General features: G+C 43.0%; 1 protein-coding gene across 1 annotated transcript in view; it reads right to left on the reverse strand.

Moving 5' to 3' along the window:
• Nucleotides 1-2,640: 2,640 nt before the first annotated feature.
• The window catches only part of LOC126541683 (RCC1 and BTB domain-containing protein 1-like), a 46,960-nt gene continuing 35,063 nt past the window's right edge, over nt 2,641-14,537 (reverse strand). Inside the window, exons 13-14 of the mRNA XM_055076834.2 lie at nt 8,703-8,931; nt 2,641-2,977 (exon numbers count right to left, since the gene is read on the reverse strand). Of these exons, the coding sequence (XP_054932809.1) occupies nt 2,837-2,977; nt 8,703-8,931 (370 nt within the window). The 3' untranslated portion in view covers nt 2,641-2,836. The remainder of the gene's footprint in view (nt 2,978-8,702; nt 8,932-14,537) is intronic.

Consider the following 14,537-nt stretch of genomic DNA (forward strand, 5'->3'; position numbering starts at 1 on the left):
TCGCGGAGAGACGGCGCTCGCAGCCAAGCCACTTCCTGTTGCGGAGGAAGTGACGATTACTAGGCTGGCGCGCGCTCGACCAATCGCTTGAGGAGAGATTGTGGGTTCTGCCTCCGGGATCGCAACAGACGCCGCTATAATCTCGGAGGCTGGACTACGTGATTTAGGTTTGCAGCGGTCACCGCAACTAGCGCTTGCAGCCGACCCGGGTTAACCCGGGTGGGGAAGAGTAAAGAGGAGATGGGCAGGAACCAGCTTCTCGGCTCACGCCATAGAGTTTCCTACAAAAATTTTTGTAGGAAACTCTATGGCTCACGCGGCAGGCATCTAGTAAAAGAGGCATTGTTTCAACCCATTTTCAACCATAGAGTTTCTCACTAGAAACTCTATGGTTTCAACCGGTTTCAACATACAAGCGAGTACTGGAAACTTTGAACACATTGCTAGTCGATGTAAATGTTGAGATTATTGGCACACAATAATAAGTAATTATTTTAATAATATATTAATTAATAACGTACAGTTAGCTGTTTTGGGACCTTTTGTGTGTATTTCAGATGCTGCGCCACAGAACACTTCTCTCTGCATTTCAGTTCGTGCACTATTGCTTTGCGCTTGTCTGAAGACGGCGAAATCTAAAAGCACTGTTTTTTGAAGTTGTACAACGCTTTTCTTGTCGATTTCGCTAGCACGAGCAGGCCATGGCGCAACTCAAAGCCCCGTTTTTTTTTTAATTTTGCGCTCCTTTCTATACTACGTCCTCATGAGTACATGAGAAATTGGTTTACGTTTCTGCGTCGGTCCTTCAGAGGTGCCGCAGGCCATTACCACCGCTTAGAGCTACTGTATATATATGGTAACTCCACCACCGCTCCAGGAGACAAATCTGATTACCATTAACGGCGAAATCGCATCAGCGTTGTCATAATCTATGTGCTTAGAAATATGTGGATGCCCTTTTGAAGGATGAGGCAGGGAAGCACTTCACCGCTAGTTGATTCACAGATGGTGGCGGCGGCACACGTTTTTTTTTTTTTTTTTCCTGAACCAGTGATGCGATGATGATCAGTTTCCGCGGAATGGGCGTCTGCTGCGTTTTCAGACACGGAAAGAAGTGCCGACAACTTGCCTGTCAATGCCACTGTGTGGAATTTTCTGAGAAAACATTGATATTTGCACTAAATCGTCGAGGAAAGTTGTCAAAGATCGCGTGGAACAGTAACAGAAAGCAAGCGACTACATTACGCAGCGAGCCTCAGAAATAGATGCATCGCGAAATGTTTCGTCGGAAATGCCTGTGGCATCATTCTTTATGCGCCCCGAAAGTACTTTTGTTACAGTCCTAGCTTCATTCCTAGAGTTTCATTCGTGCCTATTCCTTTTTTTATATATTTCTCAAAGACAGAAAAAGTATATAGAGAATCAGAGAATAGGGATGCAATATTTCTTAAAGATGACTATTGTGACTCTACTGGTTTTGTTCAGAGCTGGCAGGCTGCTCCTCAGCCTTCCGCTGTTTCCCGAGCAAGGAAATGCAATAAAGGCAGATTACCAGGAATTGGATATGCATCCGGTCGCTCTCCCTGTTCGGTCACAGAGTGCGAAAATTAGTTGATTACTTAGCTTCATCATCAGCCTATTTTTATGCCCACTGCTGGACGAAAGCCTCTCCCAGCGATCTCTAATTATCCATCTTGAGCTAGCGGTTTCTAACTTGCGCCTGAAAATTTGCGCGCTTCCCTTCCCATGGCATCTATTCTGCAACTCTAATGGCCCACCAGTTACCTACCCTACATATTACATAGTGTGCCCAGCTCAATTTTCTTCTCTTAATGTCAACTAGAACGTCGGCTATCCTGGTTTCCTCTCTAATCCACACCGCTTTCTTCCCGTCTCTTATGTTACGCCCAACGTTTATCGTTCACAATGCCCATTAGCGTATATGAGTGCAAACTCATCTTTTTCATCTTCACATACGCATATGCTTTTGCAAATCATGGAACAGTTTTGAAACCCTCGACCAACACTGAACTAAATGCTATGGATTTTTTGCATTTACTAGGGCATATGTGTGCGTGCTGTTACACTTTGAAAATGCCATCCATGCTTTCACACTAACGTAGCCACAGACTGCTGCACTTGCAGTATTTACAGTTTTTGCATTTATGGGTTGATTCATGTATACAAGTTATCCCAAGTTATTACAGTATCTTATTGCTTCTCTGCACATGCTAAGAAACATACGAGAACTGCAGTGCAAAGAACTCCATTGTTATCCAGCATGCACATTCTGGCGGCATTGTGATCATCTGAACGTTCAGCATGCTGGTTGTAGTGCTGTGAAAGTTGCACATAAGTATTCACCTTCTTTACCTCTACCATCTACCTGTCCTGTCTTCCCTTTCTGCCTGTGTAGTGCAGCAAACCGAATGTTCACTCAGTTTGATGTCTCTTCTTTACTCTTCTCGCTTTTCATGTCTTGAATATATGCCAAAATACATGGCAACAAAAGGAGCATATGAATATACAAAACCTGAGAAGACTCGTGCATGTAAGCTGTGCCAACAACATTCATCAAGATAGTTTTGCAGTCTTCAAAATGCTTCGCAGCAACACCCAGACATTGACATCAGACACGGACAGAGTGAAAATGCATTTATTTTTTAAAAAAGACTGGTTTGATAAAACACATCAAGGCTAAAAAAATATCACAGACACATAATACCCCAAAACACCCGTGCATATTGCTTTCAGAGTGCTGCTGCGCTATGGCTTGCACAGCATTGGTGGTATTTGGACACTGCCACGTACATTTATATTTTCAACACTTTCTTTGTCAGTACTTGAATGCTCCATATACAGCAGCCTTTGTAATGAAGCTCTTCACCGCAGACTCCTCGAGCTTGTGGAATGCATCCGTCTGCACCACAGCAGTGAGATGGTTCATGGCAAACCGGAAGCAGAACTCTTCCAGATCCTGGAAGATGTTATGGAATGACATTGCAACTCATTTCAAAAAGTTGAACAACAGTTTTTAGAGAAACAGGCAAGACAATTATAAAAGTGGGTAAGAAAATTAGAAGCTGTGAAGGGAAGTGATCAGCACACATGAACACTTGACTGTACCACCATTGGGCACCTTCTGGCCTCCCCTTCTGGGTAATGTGCTGAGTAAATGCAGAAATTGATAGCTCACTCTAATAAAGCCTACTTTACCATTTTTACATCTAAAATATAAAATTAATAAAGACAAATGCACTTTCTCACTTTCCGAGTAAATTATTATTTGCCAGTATGAAATACTGTTGCATAAATGAGCAAACGGAAGGTTAATCCTGGTAATATACACTGGGCCTTATTCTAGCCAGATGGCAGTGAGTGAATATTTCAAGTTGGCACGTTTGCATCCTCTGATAAAGCGATACATCACTGCACAAACTTCACTTTCCTTCTCTTCTTTTCTTCTTCTATTTTCCTCACAACAGCAGATAGTTGTTACCACCTCAGCACAATATAATCCACTGTGACTGTGGTTATGTGCAAGCAATCTGTCGATAATACTGTTTTCAGTGCCATTGCAATATGTTTTTACTGTCTCTCACAACAATGGTTTCTTCTGAACATGCAGGAGACTTAAAATCCCGAAACATGCAACTAGAACAGTCAAAGCTATACATGCGTGAAGGTCTGCACACATTATAGTTAAACGGGGTTATTTTCAAATTTTCCGTAATTTTTAAAATTGCCTCCGGCAGATCGCTTGTCCTTGAGCTGCATTATTCAAAGAGGCGGACATTACTAGCATGAGAAACATAAACGTATGTTCAACTAATTAACAAAAATTATCGAATTGAATTAATTGATTTATGGACATATTGGAATTTATAAATTGTAGCCAGTCAGCTTGCAAGACGTTGCACTTGAATTTACAGGACAACACCAGTTTCAAGATATTTCCCAAAGTGTGGAACGAAATACATGAGTGTACCGGTTGCTTTTGTGCTTCAATGCATAAGAGCGCGTTCTGCTAAAAGAGTAAGTGGAACAACAGTGCATTTTTACGGAAAGCTTGATGACGCATATCTCCAAACTGGCGTCATTCTGCAAATTCATTCCAAGTGGATATGCCTTTCAATCTCACCAGCTACAATCCGTAAATTGCAATATCTGCCATAAAGTAATAATTCAAAAGATTATTAGTGGATGTTCGTTAATTAGTTGAATATGTGTTTCAATTTCTCACACAAGTAATGTCCACCTCTCTGAATAAACCAGCTCAAGGACTAGAATGATGTTATCTGCAAAAGGCTATCTTTTAAAATTCCATGGAACTTAAAAATGATCGCTCTGTAACTACACATACAAATGACAATCAAGCAGTGCCATGTGTGAAACTAATGAACTTTTAAAAACCATAACTCTTTTTGACAGAGATAGGAAAGGGATGCTTATACATCAAGAACCAAGACTATCAATTTTTGATGATTCAATTATCAGTCTAGTTAGAGTATTTTACAGCTAAGCTGTTTATGGCTAGGGTTCCGTACATTTTTCGTGTCCGTCAACAAATCTGTGCGAGCAAACACTATCATCATCATCAGCAATGGTTCGTGCCACTGTTTGCGCGTTTGTTCTCTTCTTCCACAGCTTGCTCCGATGGCGCTCATCATGCCAACGTTGCCATACTGCCCCGCCCCCCTTCCCTTGCGAAGGCACTGATGGAACTGGCCCACTGCCAGTCGGTGCGGTGATTTCGGTCTCAAATTCCTTGCATCAATATATCGCGAAATGAAAACGCGAATGTACATAACAAATGTATAACACGAATAAATGCGAACATATAAAAATAAATGTGTGTGCATACCTTTCGTCACAGTGACCACAAATTAAGACAATAAATGTGTTTGTACCTCTGTTCCAAATTCTGTGTCGCTTCTTTGTCGTGTGCTACACAACTTCGCTGGTCATCCACCTTCGCCGAGCGGAATGGTTTACAATTTTTTTTTTCTGTTAGAAAAGCGCAACTCTTAAAGAGTGGATGACACCCACACATGCTGCAGTGGAATGCTAGCTGGTCTTCTCAACCATTCTTTAGATCACATTCTCCGAGCCTACCAGTTAGGCAGCAACCTGCCTGCGCTACAAAGTGTGTGCCACAGACTGATAGTTGAATCCGCAAGAAAATGAGTCTCAGTGCTCGGTGTGTGAGCATCCCTTCTCTATCTGTATCAAAAAAGAAAAGGGTTATCGTTTTTTGACGTTTATTAGTCTGTGCATTGAATCTATACCATTCGAGTGTCATTTGTGTCTGTACATATACTTGCGTGGTGTTTCAACCGAATCATTTGTTAAAGTCAATGCAAGTGTTGCACCCTCCTGTGTTTTTTGCACTCCACTTGCAGTTTACTAGCAAAGTCAAATTCCTACCCTTCTAATTAGCTTATTGGTAACCGAATTAGTCATTCAGATAAAAAAAGTTAGGATTAAAATTTTGCTCAACAGTGCCAAGGTGTTTTGTGCTTCAACAAAACTGCAATCACTTGAGAATATTGTGTTATGCTTTTTGTGCTGTGAACAAATTCTCTCAAGAAAAGTGTTAAAAAGCAGGGAAGTACAGTGACATCAAAAGGGAACAACAAGACACTCAAACGTTCTTATCTTACCTTATGCTTGTAACTTCTCATAACACATTCATGTGGGCAGTAAACATCTTATTTTCAAAGCAGGTAAATTTTGTAAAAATATTCATGTATGATAGAAATCATTTACTTGCAAAAAGGCACTGTCTACATAACACACAAACTAATGTTTACCCTCTTTGGTTCTGGAGGGTACATGAAGATTGCAGTGTCGCAGGACACTTTTCGGAGCGCAATATCACACTTTGCTTCATATGCATAATAAATTATCTTAGTTCAACAACAAGCGCATTCTTCCTTGTGGCAATTAAGGCATTTGGCTACACTCAGAAAAAGTCTAATAGGGCCAGTAGTATTATATTTTTTACATTCAGCCAACTAACTACTGTAAACAATCTATAGGTATTTAAGAGCATAGTAACGGTTGCACAGCCTTCTGGTATGATTATGTTCCACATTTATGTTGCACAATTATCTGTTCTGACAGAGGCTGGACAGGTCAAGTGCAATAAAGGAAAACTCCTGCTCCCCACACAGGTTTACTGTTGGCAGTATCACAAAATATGGCTACCTTTCGTCACCACAGTAATTGCAAGCAGTGGTGTCTGCCATGCCTTTCAACACTATGCTGTTTTAACTCGCTAAACAGCTTACAAGTGCCACCTGTGAATTTTTATTTTTTAGCTGCACTTTCTGCCTCTTTATCCTCTTCTTGAAGGGGTCCTGAACCACCTCTTGTACTTGGCAAAAGAACACGGTCTACGGATTGCGTATGCTGGTGTGAAAATCTCGGTAAAATTTCGCAGTGGTGCGCAGCGCGTGGAGCTCACAAGCTAAGCGCAAGGTCGCTTTTCTTTCAAACGCTCTTTTCAACAGAAGCCTGCTCCTCAATCTTTTCAGGGTGCTTTATTTCGTAATATAGCAGATTTCTATGAGCAGCTGCTATTGGCCAATAGCTGACATTAAATCAAGAAGGGCGTTTGGACCAGTGCACTTGTTCCTAGTGTTAACGTGTATATTTATTGACACAGTAACATAAAAAATCTGGTTCCGAATTTCAATAGGAATTGTGTATTTTCAGAAGAAGACCATTGTCTGCTCATGCTTGGCCACCCGCGTTTGAGTGAAACATTAGCCACCCTGCTTATCGGTGTCATAGCCATGGGGCCTCACTAATTTTGACTAGTTTTGAACACTCAACTAGCCTCGAAACATGCAACGCTTAAGGTCAGACCACACGCAAGCTTGCCAGCATGGGCTCACTCCTGGCTGCTCCTGGTTAGATGCCTTGGCAGACTTTGCTTTGTATGATATTGATAGTGCTTCAAAATGCGTAAGATACATGTGGCTACTATCCACCGGTCAAGCTGTTTGCAGGACAGATCTGGTATGCATGATGTAACACTGCCAGACTGGAGCACATGAAGGCGAGCATGCACTCAAGCCCTGTTGTGCACAAAGCAAATGCTGCACATATGCACTACAGTTGCATGTAGCTGTGGTCTGCTGTGTAGTGTAGATAAACGGCCACTGTGGGGTGCCGCAACGAGTCCGCTGCCTCTGGCTGAGCGGACTGCGGCTCACTGAGGACAACCACGTCTGGCATGTCATAGGTGCCAAAGTCGGTAGTAGTAGTGTCTATGTGAACATCCAACATCAAATTCGAACTGTGAGGCCATGGTGACATTCAGCAGGTGGAGCATTGTGGGTGCGCTCTCTCCCACCGTAGCCTTTGCAGTGCAAGATATTGAAGGAATGGGAGCACCACAAATGGGATCATATGTGACCTTTGATTGCCCGTAGGTCCGCTTCTGCTGAATGCATTGAAGTACTTTTGTAGCAAAGTATTTCTGAAATAGTCTATTTTAACTTCAAATGCATTTCTTTACTTCGATAAAAGGTGGTCCAGGGCACCTTTAAATGTTCTATTCATACATGTTCAAGAAAAATCTGGGGGCTGTTCATACACATGCAGAGTGAGAGCCATCATGTGAAATGCCCTTTACGACAGCTAACTAGTTTAGGACACTGAAGGAAATAGAAAATATTAAGTCAAGATGGATCGATAGAGTGTTCACTCAGAAGTCTATCAATGTTTTCTGTGCACCAGTATATCACTTTATTGTGTAGTAAATTTCTGCCGAATGTCGCGCTGCTGCATCTAAGTTTAAACCACCTGCACCAAAACTACGTAGTTTAAATAATCTTCAGGTGACCTCCCTCTATGCCACTGTTATGTCTTTTAGAAACTCTTTGTTTAGCCAAATGCAGGTGTTCTGCTTGCATGAGTCACTCTTACACTCTGCTTGAGTTCAGGATACTGGATACAGTCACTTGAGTCTCTGCAGCCGGAGTGGGCGAGGGTGGTTGCTGCCCTAGCGGTTGTAAACAGAGAAAGCAATTCAGCCTGCACTGGCTGGACATGGGAGCCACTCTCTGTGAATCAAATAGCTCACAGCACACATGAGAGGTATCACAGTCTATAACAGGTCGTGCTATTTTCCCATGTTTGTCATTTCCTCGCTTTCAACAACTGTTTTCATTACGAATGATGAATTCATTATTACAGAAGCCTAATCTTTTATTAGGTTATTACAGAAGCTCAACTTGATATTTTACTTCAGTGCCCCTTTAAAACATGGAGTGTTCAAAAAGCCATAAGCCTATAACAAAGCCGCAGCTATAAGCGAGATATTGCGAACAAGAAATCAATTACAATCGGGTCTGCATGCAGTGATATAAGGTGCCGCCCAAACAACCTCTAGTGCTAATGCTGGAACCATGGTTTCAGTTTTAAATGCAACCACTTGGCTCAGTGAAAAGCGAGTAAAATTCTTTTGAATGTGCACATCCAATTTCTTACAGTGAAGGGCTTTCAAATAGTTTGGCGGCAATTTCACTAATACGCTTGGTACACAAGTGCTTTTGAATTATGCCTTCATTGCAGCGGCACCTGCTGAAAATCAAGTACTGCTTTCAATATCGCTAACAGATACACTATGGCACGTCACGCTAGGCAACACCGAGAAAATTATGGCACTCTCTGTAAACATGAAGACCCACCTTGGCTTCGAACTTTATAGCAGCTGCATAGAGCATGGCAACATTCTCAACGAGCACACCATGCATGATGATGCGTTCACAGTGTCGCTTGAGCTGTGCCTCACAGTAAGAGTTGGCAAGATCCAGAAGGCCTATGGCATCCTCTGGAGGCAGGTCCACCTCATCGGTGTACAGGTACTGAAGGAAGGCTTTGTACACCACATAGGGGAATGTGGTCACATCCACCGTACTGCATACATAAACACAAAGCGGGCACAGAGGTCACAGAAAACAAAACTTGGATGCACTTGTCCAACAACCAATTGCAAAACAATGATTAAAAAGAAAGTTGGCAGGCAATTCAACCTCCAGTTAAGTCGATGAAAGACAAAGACTTCCTGAGCAAGTTGGGGGCGAGCTATGGGCGGAGCCATTGCGCACCACACTTTATCACGTCACTCCTCGCACGAGGAGAGTAGGATTTTGATGTGTGATGACGTGTAATTAACTTCAAATAATTTACGAGGTTTACCATCTTAAATCTATGATCTGATTATGAGGCCCACTGCTATAGGAGAAAGGCGTTCTTGACGTAATGGTTACAATATCAGGCTTCTGTGCTGTATGTCCTCACTTCGAACACGGCCATACAATTTATCAATTTATTTAATAAATCATAATTTCACCATAACGGCAAAACAATGCCATAGACACATGTTAGAATATTACACAGAGGTTTAGTGGCAGTATGAATTGCAGTAAGCATAAGCTGGCTAAGTAAACGTGTGACATGACATGTGCAGACAGAAAAAACTGACCGAGAGTAGCATTAGCTACAGGGTCTTGTCAGCGTTGCTGCCTTGTGTCGACCTCATGTTCCTATAATGCGGCATGCTTATGGCAAGCACAACATGTATCCGCTTCGTGCTTTTAAACCGCAGAGTTTTGTAGGCATTGCAACGCCTCTTGTTCCTGCAGCGCCACGTCTCGGAGCCACATATTTTTGTTTGTCAACAGCGCAGGCACGAGAGCTGCGCCACCTTTACTCAACGTTTGTGTGCATCCGTGTTGCAAGAGCTATCTGAAGACTGCACCTAGCTACTACAGAGGCGTATACGCTCTGCTCCGGAAGTCTTTAGCCAATGGCAAAGTGCACTACGCAAGAACCGGTGCTTAAGTTCCATTCAAAGGGGATCAAATCGGCTGATACAAGTCCGCAACGGGGAAGCATACAAAACAACAAGTTCACAACAACAACACAGTATTATTTATTGGTCTGCGGCCGCTGAAGGGGCACCTACTTAAGGTCCCACCCCTGTGCTGTTTGGTATGTTTGCGTGACGTGAGGGACACAGAGCCTTGCTGCAGAAACCCCGCACCAACAAGTACTACCGTGACTATGTGTGGGAAAATGGTGGCACAAGCTGGCAGGGTCTGCATAGCTGTGTTCAAATTCGTTCCAGCAAGCAATGTTGTTCAACCTGAGGTCTTGGAATACAGCTGCCTCGTGCACCAGACCACATTGGAATATGAGCATGCCTAGACATATTTTGCCACCTGGCATTCAAATTCTGACATAAAGGAAGTAGTACAGTTAATTTGAGTAATGTTCTTCACGAAACATTAAAACTGAAGAAATCAGTATTTTTGTGTGTAATTATCGAGGCAGGCAAAAGATTGCATAGAGTGTTCATGTGATTGATATTGCAATAAAATGCACCAAGCACCTTAATGCACTACTTACACGCGGGAATGCTTAAGGGTGTTCTATTCTGCCTGCTGGGGGCATGCACCTGTGGTGAAATGGTTAGAGCACCAGGCTGCTGTGCTAGAAGTCCTCTGTTCAAATCCTGCCATCGGACAATTTTATTTGTTTATTTTGTGTGTGTGTGTGTGTCTATACATATATATATATATATATATATATATATATATATATACACACACATATACACACAGATGCACACACACAGTCAAACCTCGATATATTGAACAGCGCTGTGATCACAAAATAGTTCGATATATAAAATAACGTAAAAAACACGTCAAACTTCTGCAAATCAATCAATGAACCAAGGGTGCAATCTGGGGCCGTTGTTCGGAGCATGCGTTTGGTTGCGCCACGCGCAATTGACCTAGGCCATGCTGACTTCGTCTGCAGGGAGCGCGCGGTCGATTGCGCTGCACGCAATTAGCAGAGGCCGCGTCGACTTCGTCAGCCGTGCGAAGTGGGCTCAGTCTAGGCCAATCACGCGCGGTGCAACTGAACGCGCACTTCGAACAAGGATCCCCGATCGCGCCCCAATTGTGCCACAGCAAACATTTACTTGAAGCCTTCCAAAAAGCATTGATTTATTTGACTGAAAGTACTGTACCAGTGGAGCCTGCTTCTTATTGGCAGCCGCGTGCTTTAACACGGAGTCCTCAACATAGTGTAAACGATCCACAAGCGATAGACTGGTGCCCTCTATTGTGCCGCAGTAGCAGCGTATAAGTAGGGAACGGGGCAACATCAGCACTTGATGGATAAACCTTGGCAATGTTTTCGTTTGGCCGCTACTTCTGCTGCGATCTCCACGTCCCTCAATCGAAGCATTTGGAAACACTGTCAATAACCAAGTGGCGTCTGCAAATTAAGACGTCTATGAGTGAGCCCAGTGAGCGCATCGCGTCTTTGAGGATGCAAACTGCCAGTTCTCGCGAGGCGCAGCAGGCGCAGAGCGCAGCACCGAGGAGCAGTCAGTGCAGTAAATGCAATGCGTCGTTGACATTATCGAACATCTTGAAGGGCCGGGCAATGCAAGACGACAAAGACAAAAGGCAGGAAACGCACAGGGCAGCGCTGAACTCACAACTAACTTTATTAGAAGCTGGTACCTCACAGATTGTCTCCGTACAGCCTGCTAGTAGGAAAAAGACAAAGGCAAGAGCAGATGGGATTTCCTGGTGTGGTTTAAGACGTCCTATCATATAGCCGAATGAATGTGGAACACTACTCGGCCTACCCTTCCAAAACCACAAAAGAACATGCCTAAAGCAAAAGTGTTGGTTCTTGGCGATGAGACTCTATCAGAAGAGCATAGAAGTACCCTTGGTCTTGGCCAATAATTTCCCCAAGAGTCGAGCCTCACCCCACCAGAGAAGGTGACTGTGGCTAGGACAGTCACCCACCAGGGGACCGAAGAAAAAAGACCACGCTTCATAGCCCAGTGTGTGGATGTGCTGGGAAGATCAGGAGAGAGGCGCTCAAAGAATAAGACTAAATGATTGCGTAGAATATGCTGCAAGTAGAAGCCTTCACATTTTGACCTCTGATAAGGAAGGTTTCTTTGTTGTGGTGCCGGAGAGTATCTTCTGCAAAAAAGTGTTAGACGCAATAGGAAAGAATTTCAGAGCAGTAGATCTGAAGCCTGCTAAAGTTAAGGAGCACACACTGTCGCTGCTCCACAGCCACAACCTTGAGAAGCTAGCTTCATCAGTAAAAAAGACAAAAAGGCTTAATTTGGATATTTTCTTCGCAGCAGACCCACAAACCTGACATTCCATTTCGAGCAATAGTCACGGAAAAGGATACATGGCAGCGAGTTGTGTCGGTTTACTTACAAATGCATTTGCGATCATTGGTGATCAGAGATCCTTTTGTGGTAAAAAACTTGGATGATCTCATCAGCTTCCTCGTTCAATCTAATCCTGGCCATCATAATATTTTTAGCACCGATGTTCAAGATCTGTACTATAACATACCACATGACGATCTAATGATAAGTGTTAAATGGGGTATCACCGAGGGCAATGATGAGCTCAAATTTTCTAGCAACTGTGGTGTATCTGTTAGGAGTTTTCTCGAGATTCTCTGTTTAATTAGCTTCAACTTTTGTTGAATGGAAAGGAAATTTATACCAACAAAAATCTGGCATTTTCAGTAGCTACAAAGTTGCTCCGGTACTAAATAACATTTTGGTAGGTAAGGTTGATAGAAATGTAAAAAGTAACCTAGATGACCAAACAATCAAAGTGCTAAGATATGTTGATAATTTTCTGGTCTTTGTGAAGTATTACAATTTCCAACAAATGGTTCGTGATGTACTTCAAGTATTCCATAAATGTGGTTCTGGGTTAGATTTCACAAATGACGTGCCAGATAAAAGCCAGCTACAATTTTAGATGCGAGGCTTAAACTAACTAATAAGCATGTGCGCTGGATGTATTGCCCAAGGTCAGAAAAACCAATTTTAAATTTTAACTCCGCATGTTCGAAGGTGGTAAAAACTAGCATTGCTTTTTTGGTTCTATTTTCCGCACTTTCGAAATCGTTTTCTCACCAGACTTCTAAGAGTTTTAAAACAGTTCGAGCTTTTGAGAGCGGCAGGTTTTCGGGAGGATGCTATCTGCATGACCGTACAGAAGCTTGTTAAGCGTGTAAAATTACGAGCACCCACAAGAATGAATAATCCAGAGGCTGCCAAGAAGAAGAAAAAAGTAGTTGTAATTCAGGCATGTTTGATGTAAAGGTTCTTTTTTCTGCCCCTAACAACATGATCCAAATTTGCGGTAAGCTTGATAGAAAGTTGGCCCAGGCTGCCTCCACTCATTCAGGGAAAGGCTGCACTGTTGAGCACACGTCCCCACCTATGCACTGCAGAATGGGAGTTGTTTACGAGCTTCCATTTTCCTGCAGTCACATATCGGTCATATCGACCAAACAGGTTGATGCCTGAACATTAGATTGTCAGAGCCTAGGCGCTCGCTAACGGGTAATGCCTACTCACATGTCATGCGGCATTGCTCTGAGCATGGGTGCACTCCAATCTATGAAGACACCACAACACTTTCCGTGCATAGCAATCAGACTACGAGGGAGATTATTGAGGCCTACTATATCAGGAAAAAAGGATTGCGTTGTGTGAGCATGCTATCATTGAATTTGTACGACAGTGAAATTGATTTTTTAAACCGCCTCACAGTGTAGCATTAGATTACATGATTTTGCACTTTTTGCCTGCGCAATGATAATGACGCCATCAATGGGAGAGCACATGGTTATGGGACGTAGTACATAAGTTTGTGTATGCCTTCTAATAAAGTTAGTTGTGAGTTCTGAGTTGTTCTGTGTGTTTCCTGCCTTTTGTCTTCATCGTCTTGCGCTGCCCCTTCAAGATGTTCAACCAGCACCAACTCGCCCAAATGTCGATTCTTCGACATTGTCGAACTTGGTCGAACTAGCCATGGCTGCCGCATGTATACACCGCTACGTTCAAATGATGCCCTCGGCGCAGTCGATGTGTGCAGCTACATACAAAGCCTCCTTTACTAGATGCCCGCTGCATAGCTCGCTTTCCCATTGTAGCGGCGGTTCCCTTAGCTCTGCATAAATTCCGTGAGGTGGCGCTCGTTGCCTTTTCTATGCCTGAAGGGAATGCCCGTTCGAAATAAAAAATTTTAATTGCACGCGATTTTCTAGGCGATACAAAAGTGTTCGATATACGCAATAATTCGATATATCCGTGTTTGATATATCGAGGTATGACTATATATACGGAACACTAGGGCGACCAATCGTCCCAGGGGCACATACCCAATAGTACATATCGGCCCGAATCTTTAGGCTACACTAGCTCAGAGATTGGCCCATGGTAAGAGACTAGAAACATACTTGACACTGAAAGCTAGTGGTAACTTGCTAAAAAAGAATTTGCTTTAAAAAAAAGAACAGTTTAATCAGGCTAGATTAGCAGATTAGACTTCTGAGAAGATATAGCAGCAACAAATTTTACTTAAAGGGCCCCTCAAACAGTTCGGAAAAATTTTGTAGACACGTAGGGTACAGCTAAAGTTAATCATTCACACCACAATTCA

The sequence above is a fragment of the Dermacentor andersoni genome, chromosome 2 (genome assembly GCF_023375885.2).
Source record: "Dermacentor andersoni chromosome 2, qqDerAnde1_hic_scaffold, whole genome shotgun sequence".
NCBI classification, from domain to species: Eukaryota; Metazoa; Arthropoda; class Arachnida; order Ixodida; family Ixodidae; genus Dermacentor; species Dermacentor andersoni.